The sequence below is a fragment of the Lepisosteus oculatus genome, chromosome 4 (genome assembly GCF_040954835.1).
Source record: "Lepisosteus oculatus isolate fLepOcu1 chromosome 4, fLepOcu1.hap2, whole genome shotgun sequence".
NCBI lineage: Eukaryota > Metazoa > Chordata > Actinopteri > Semionotiformes > Lepisosteidae > Lepisosteus > Lepisosteus oculatus.
The window spans coordinates 12,877,317-12,885,246 of record NC_090699.1 but is presented as its reverse complement, the minus strand read 5'-3'; the positions used below and the strand labels follow the sequence as shown (position 1 = coordinate 12,885,246).

General features: G+C 48.6%; 1 protein-coding gene across 2 annotated transcripts in view; it reads left to right on the top strand.

The window, feature by feature from the left end:
- The first annotated feature begins 582 nt into the window (after positions 1-582).
- Positions 583-7,930, top strand: part of slc7a7 (solute carrier family 7 member 7) — a 51,844-nt gene continuing 44,496 nt past the window's right edge. Inside the window, exons 1-2 of one of the 2 annotated variants that reach the window (XM_069188714.1) lie at positions 583-943; positions 5,813-6,518. In XM_069188714.1, coding sequence (XP_069044815.1) covers positions 6,014-6,518 — 505 coding nt within the window. In that variant the 5' untranslated portion in view covers positions 583-943; positions 5,813-6,013. Of the gene's footprint in view, positions 1,025-5,812; positions 6,519-7,930 lie in introns of both variants that reach the window. The other variant, XM_069188713.1, reaches the window with a different exon arrangement.

The window sequence follows — 7,930 nt, the reverse complement described above, 5'->3', positions numbered from 1 at the left end:
AGTAGTGACACTAGCAGTGTCTACAGCACAGTCAGGTGTGACAGTGTGTGTGTGCTGGTGAGTTCAGGGAGAGTGTGAGAGGAGAGGGACAGCAGTGACACTAGTAGTGTCTACAGTACAGTCAGGTGTGACAGTGTGTGTGTGTGTGTGCTGGTGAGTCCAGGGTGAGTGTGAGAGGAGAGGAACAGCAGTGACACTAGCAGTGCATACAGTACCGTCAGGTGCGCAGGAGCCTCTCTCAGGAATGTGTAATTGCGGGGTTTAGCCAGAAGACGGCGCAGAGGGAAACCCTTTCATCCTGTTCCGTTTTTTATATTGGAAAGCGTTTCTAATGAAGTTTTCCTTCGATCAAAAGAATTGCGGTTATTATATCAAGGGAAACCTGTCAGACTTAGGGGGTGAAAAGCTCCGTTGACACAGGCAGACGAATTCACGATCTGTACGATCCTAAATTGTGTAGTTTTTTCCCGATTAAAGTCCCGATTCATTGATCACGATGGCACAGGGACGGGAGTCACGGCGCCGTGATTCGAGTCGCCTTGAGGTCTGTCCGGCTGCCGGCGCCCGAGGGGGAGACAGCGCGCCGGCGGGACGTCACTGATCCTGCAGGTGCAGCAGCAGTCGGACAACAGGTCTGGCGTCAGGATCCAGCAGCGATACAGCAGTTTCCTGATGCCCTGCCCTCCCCCTCTCCTCCCCTCCCACCCACTCGCTCGCTCCCCATCGCTTCCTGAGTGGGAAAGTCCGTGAAAAGCAGAAGTTCCTCAGCTGATAACAAGCACAGCACCCCAGCCAGCGCAGAGAGAGGCCGGCGTGTCTCACCGCGCTCGGACACGCAGAACGGCAAACAGGCCGAGAGACGCACCGCATCCCGCCGCGAACTCGCGTGAACTCGCACCCCCGGACCTCCGCGGCAGCCCACGGTCGCGCTCCTCCCGTGGAGGTGGGTAGGGGGGACACGTCCCGCCGCGAGACCCCCGAGTCCGTGCGGCAGCCCGTGAACCCCGTGGGAGTGGGGGCACAGGTGAGTGAGTGAGTGTGTGTGTGTGTAGTGGGGGGTGGTGTCCGTGTCAGGCCAGTTGTGGCCACCGCTGTCTCCACCCCGCCAGGCGGATATTCCTGCCGTGTCGTGCCGTGCCGTGCCGTGACTACCGCCGCCGGCCCCTGTTCATCCCCCGTGGCGCTCCGTGGTCCGGGACACGTGTGACGCGACCCACAGAGCGAACTGGACGTCCGCGTATCGGGGGTGCCGCGGGGCGTCTCTGAGGGTCCCCGCTGTACAGGGTCGGGTCGGGGCAGTGAGTGGGCAGTGAGTGGGCCCCGTCAGCACATTCCTCCCGCGGCGAGCCGACTCGCGTGTGCAGTCACCTTGAAAACTGCTGGACTCTGCTTCTTCAAGGAGGTCTTATCAATTCCTCTTGAACCTTGAACCACCCCTCTCTCGTGCCTGCCTCCACCCCCACTGTATCTCCCTCTTTCACTGCTCTCACGTCTTCCTGGTCCTGAAAGTGAAAATCCACTGTTTTAACACTGTGTACAGTTATAATCTAGTGTCTCTCACTGACTCTGTGTACAGTTATAATCTAGTGTCTCACTGACTCTGTGTACAGTTATAATCTAGTGTCTCTCACACTGACACTGTGTACAGTTATAATCTAGTGTCTCACACTGACTCTGTGTACAGTTATAATCTAGTGTCTCACTGACTCTGTGTACAGTTATAATCTAGTGTCTCTCACTGACTCTGTGTACAGTTATAATCTAGTGTCTCTCACACTGACACTGTGTACAGTTATAATCTAGTGTCTCACACTGACTCTGTGTACAGTTATAATCTAGTGTCTCACTGACACTGTGTACAGTTATAATCTAGTGTCTCTCACACTGACACTGTGTACAGTTATAATCTAGTGTCTCACACTGACTCTGTGTACAGTTATAATCTAGTGTCTCACTGACTCTGTGTACAGTTATAATCTAGTGTCTCTCACTGACTCTGTGTACAGTTATAATCTAGTGTCTCTCACACTGACACTGTGTACAGTTATAATCTAGTGTCTCACACTGACTCTGTGTACAGTTATAATCTAGTGTCTCACACTGACTCTGTGTACAGTTATAATCTAGTGTCTCTCACACTGACACTGTGTACAGTTATAATCTAGTGTCTCACACTGACTCTGTGTACAGTTATAATCTAGTGTCTCACTGACTCTGTGTACAGTTATAATCTAGTGTCTCTCACACTGACTCTGTGTACAGTTATAATCTAGTGTCTCACTGACTCTGTGTACAATTATAATCTAGTGTCTCTCACTGACTCTGTGTACAGTTATAATCTAGTGTCTCTCACTGACTCTGTGTACAGTTATAATCTAGTGTCTCACTGACTCTGTGTACAGTTATAATCTAGTGTCTCTCACTGACTCTGTGTACAATTATAATCTAGTGTCTCTCACTGACTCTGTGTACAGTTATAATCTAGTGTCTCTCACTGACTCTGTGTACAGTTATAATCTAGTGTCTCACTGACTCTGTGTACAGTTATAATCTAGTGTCTCTCACTGACTCTGTGTACAGTTATAATCTAGTGTCTCTCACTGACTCTGTGTACAGTTATAATCTAGTGTCTCTCACTGACTCTGTGTACAGTTATAATCTAGTGTCTCACACTGACTCTGTGTACAGTTATAATCTAGTGTCTCACACTGACTCTGTGTACAGTTATAATCTAGTGTCTCTCACACTGACTCTGTGTACAGTTATAATCTAGTGTCTCTCACTGACTCTGTGTACAGTTATAATCTAGTGTCTCACACTGACTCTGTGTACAGTTATAATCTAGTGTCTCTCACACTGACTCTGTGTACAGTTATAATCTAGTGTCTCACACTGACTCTGTGTACAGTTATAATCTAGTGTCTCTCACACTGACTCTGTGTACAGTTATAATCTAGTGTCTCTCACTGACTCTGTGTACAGTTATAATCTAGTGTCTCTCACTGACTCTGTGTACAGTTATAATCTAGTGTCTCTCACACTGACTCTGTGTACAGTTATAATCTAGTGTCTTTCACACTGACACGGTGTACAGTTATAATCTAGTCTCTCACACTGACTCTGTGTACAGTTATAATCTAGTGTCTCACTGACTCTGTGTACAGTTATAATCTAGTGTCCCACTGACACTGTGTACAGTTATAATCTAGTGTCTCACACTGACTCTGTGCACAGTTATAATCCAGTGTCTCTCACTGACTCTGTGTACAGTTATAATCTAGTGTCTCTCACACTGACACTGTGTACAGTTATAATCTAGTGTCTCACACTGACACTGTGTACAGTTATAATCTAGTGTCTCTCACACTGACACTGTGTACAGTTATAATCTAGTGTCTCTCACACTGACTCTGTGTACAGTTATAATCTAGTGTCTCACACTGACACTGTGTACAGTTATAATCTAGTGTCTCACTGACACTGTGTACAGTTATAATCTAGTGTCCCACTGACACTGTGTACAGTTATAATCTAGTGTCTCACTGACTCTGTGTACAGTTATAATCTAGTGTCCCACTGACTCTGTGTACAGTTATAATCTAGTCTCTCTCACACTGACTCTGTGTACAGTTATAATCTAGTGTCTCTCACTTACTCTGTGTACAGTTATAATCTAGTGTCTCACTGACTCTGTGTACAGTTATAATCTAGTGTCCCACTGACACTGTGTACAGTTATAATCTAGTGTCTCACACTGACTCTGTGCACAGTTATAATCTAGTGTCTCACTGACTCTGTGTACAGTTATAATCTAGTGTCTCTCACACTGACACTGTGTACAGTTATAATCTAGTGTCTCTCACTGACTCTGTGTACAGTTATAATCTAGTGTCTCACTGACTCTGTGTACAGTTATAATCTAGTGTCTCACTGACACTGTGTACAGTTATAATCTAGTGTCTCACTGACACTGTGTACAGTTATAATCTAGTGTCTCACTGACTCTGTGTACAGTTATAATCTAGTGTCTCACTGACACTGTGTACAGTTATAATCTAGTGTCTCACTGACACTGTGTACAGTTATAATCTAGTGTCTCTCACTGACACTGTGTACAGTTATAATCTAGTGTCCCACTGACACTGTGTACAGTTATAATCTAGTGTCTCTCACTGACACTGTGTACAGTTATAATCTAGTGTCTCTCACTGACACTGTGTACAGTTATAATCTAGTGTCTCACACTGACTCTGTGTACAGTTATAATCTAGTGTCTCACACTGACTCTGTGTACAGTTATAATCTAGTGTCTCACACTGACTCTGTGTACAGTTATAATCTAGTGTCCCACTGACACTGTGTACAGTTATAATCTAGTGTCTCACTGACTCTGTGTACAGTTATAATCCAGTGTCTCACACTGACTCTGTGTACAGTTATAATCTAGTGTCTCACACTGACACTGTGTACAGTTATAATCTAGTCTCTCTCACTGACTCTGTGTACAGTTATAATCTAGTGTCTCACTGACACTGTGTACAGTTATAATCTAGTGTTTCACACTGACACTGTGTACAGTTATAATCTAGTGTCTCTCACACTGACACGGTGTACAGTTACAATCTAGTGTCTCTCACGCTGACTCTGTGTACAGTTATAATCTAGTGTCTCACTGACTCTGTGTACAGTTATAATCTAGTGTCCCACTGACACTGTGTACAGTTATAATCTAGTGTCTCACAGTGACTCTGTGTACAGTTATAATCCAGTGTCTCATACTGACACTGTGTACAGTTATAATCTAGTGTCTCTCACACTGACACTGTGTACAGTTATAATCTAGTGTCTCTCACTGACTCTGTGTACAGTTATAATCTAGTGTCTCTCACACTGACACTGTGTACAGTTATAATCTAGTGTCTCTCACACTGACACTGTGTACAGTTATAATCTAGTCTCTCACACTGACTCTGTGTACAGTTATAATCTAGTGTCTCACTGACACTGTGTACAGTTATAATCTAGTGTCTCTCACACTGACTCTGTGTACAGTTATAATCTAGTGTCTCACTGACTCTGTGTACAGTTATAATCTAGTGTCCCACTGACACTGTGTACAGTTATAATCTAGTGTCTCACACTGACTCTGTGCAGTTATAATCCAGTGTCTCTCACTGACTCTGTGTACAGTTATAATCTAGTGTCTCACTGACTCTGTGTACAGTTATAATCCAGTGTCTCACACTGACTCTGTGTACAGTTATAATCTAGTGTCTCTCACTGACTCTGTGTACAGTTATAATCTAGTGTCTCTCACACTGACACTGTGTACAGTTATAATCGAGTCTCTCACACAGACTCTGTGTACAGTTATAATCTAGTGTCTCACACTGACTCTGTGTACAGTTATAATCTAGTGTCTCTCACTGACTCTGTGTACAGTTATAATCTAGTGTCTCACTGACTCTGTGTACAGTTATAATCTAGTGTCTCACACTGACACTGTGTACAGTTATAATCTAGTGTCTCACTGACACTGTGTACAGTTATAATCTAGTGTCTCACTGACTCTGTGTACAGTTATAATCTAGTGTCTCACACTGACTCTGTGTACAGTTATAATCTAGTGTCTCTCACACTGACTCTGACTCAGGGCCAGGCTGAGATGTGGACGAGGAGCTGTGGTCAGGGGGCGATTCCTTTAATGTTTTTGTTTTGGAGCATCACACGCAAATAAGCATTTAATTGCAGTTGTGCGTATGACGATAAACTGAGCTGGACTAAACTAACCTTTTCTTCCTCTTCCCTGCAGCTGTGACCATGACAACGAGCGCCCACCAATAAGACCGCTCAGGACACAGGACGACCCCTCCCCCCTTTTGCCCGTCGCTCCGCCCAGTTTTGACAAACCCCGCCCCCCCGCCCCGGGCAGTGAGGGAAGCGAGAGAGGGAGCGCGTGCGACGCGAGAGACAGGGCCGCCGGCCGACCAATCAGGGACTCGCAGCCGGGACGATGGCCGACTACAGCCCCGCCCCCACCCGGGAGGAAGCGGGGGAGGGGCCGGCCTCCGCGGCGACCAATGGCGGGGCGGCGGGCTTGCAGGAGTCCATGAAGCTGAAGAAGGAGATCTCGCTGCTCAACGGCGTCTGCCTGATCGTGGGCAACATGATCGGCTCGGGCATCTTCGTCTCCCCGAAGGGCGTGCTGATGTACAGCGCCTCCTACGGGCTGTCGCTGGTGATCTGGGCGGTGGGCGGGCTCTTCTCGGTGCTGGGCGCCCTCTGCTACGCCGAGCTGGGCACCACCATCACCAAGTCGGGCGCCAGCTACGCCTACATCCTGGAGGCCTTCGGGGGCTTCATCGCCTTCATCCGCCTGTGGACGTCCCTCCTCATCATCGAGCCCACCAGCCAGGCCGTCATCGCCATCACCTTCTCCAACTACATGCTGCAGCCCCTGTTCCCCAGCTGCCAGTCGCCCTACAGCGCCAACCGGCTGCTGGCCGCCGCCTGTATCTGTGAGTGCGATTCGCCTCCGGCACACTAGAGGGCGCTGTGAGACAGGCAGGCGGGTCCTTGATTGATCCCGGGAGGGAGATCGTAGCGCCATGGCAGCCAGGCACCATCAACACAGCGCAGCGCCACTGTGGTGACGCAATAATACACCAGTAGTGAGAAGTGTGGTAAAGAGGGAAGTGTAGAGAGTTGCACCCAGTACAGGAGATACCACACCAAGCCAGAGGGGACAGTACACAAGAAGATGTAGTGCACGGTATAGATATACTGCACAGATCCACTTCCATATAGCGCACAGCAGTTGTGAACAGAACACCAGCTGTGAACAGAGGGTTCAGGTTCAGTCCCAGAACAGGTCAGTGTTGCCCCTGCCCAGACACTCAGCGGACGTGTTGTAGAGTCTCATGGCAGGGGGCAAGAATGAGCTCCTGTGGCGCCCCCTGTCGCCCCGTGGCTGGACCGCAGTGCCTGCTGCTGGACGTGCTCTTCATTCCCACAAGCGTGTCCTAGAGGGGACGGGAGATGCTGTCCATGATGGTCATTAATTTGGACACCGTTCTCCTCTCCGCCGCTACCTCCAGGGGGGTCCAGGTCGGCCCCAGTGACAGAGCTGGCTCTTCTGATGAGCTTGTCCAGCCTGTTAGCGTCCACATGAGGTCCGGTCCAGTCCAGTCCAGTTCAGTCCCCACCTCATTGCACATATCCTTTCAAAAGCCTCCCGTCCGGTTTCTGACAACTGCTCCAAGTCCCTAACGGTCTTTTAATGGCTTCTGGTTCTTCTTGTCGTTCTTCTGGATCTCGGTGCTGTTAACCAGGATGTCGTTCGTTCTCGTCCCGAGAGCGTGTTTGCGGTTTCAGACGGTGTTTCTGTCACATCTTACCTCGCTGACCCTCTGTCCCTTCGTCTCTCTGGGCAGATTTAGGTCTGACATCGGACTCGTTAAGACTGGTGTTCCTCAGGGCTCGATCCTGGGGCCCTTAGTCAGATTTTTGAGACCGCTTGGCCTCAAGACTCGCTTCTGTGCTGACGATTCTCAAATCTACTTCCATACCAAACCTGACACTGATGTGACTGTCTCCGTTTTCTCCAGTCGCATCTCCGACATCAAGACATGGATGACTCAAAATGTCATCATCTCAGCTGTGACGAGACTGAAGTCGTGCTTATTGGCAACTTTGTTAAGCCAGTCCCATAAGATCTCTTTACTGGCCCTATACAATCCCTCGCATCAGGAATGTGTCTTTTCACAGACCCCAGCTTGCTCTTCATGAGACACACAGACAGGGAGAGAAGCTGGGGGTCAGAGCGCAGGGTCAGCCATTTATACAGCACCCCTGGAGCAGCTGGGGTTCAGGGCCTTGCTCAGGGGCCCAGCGGAGTAGGATTCCTCTGCCGGTCGCGGGATTCGAACCG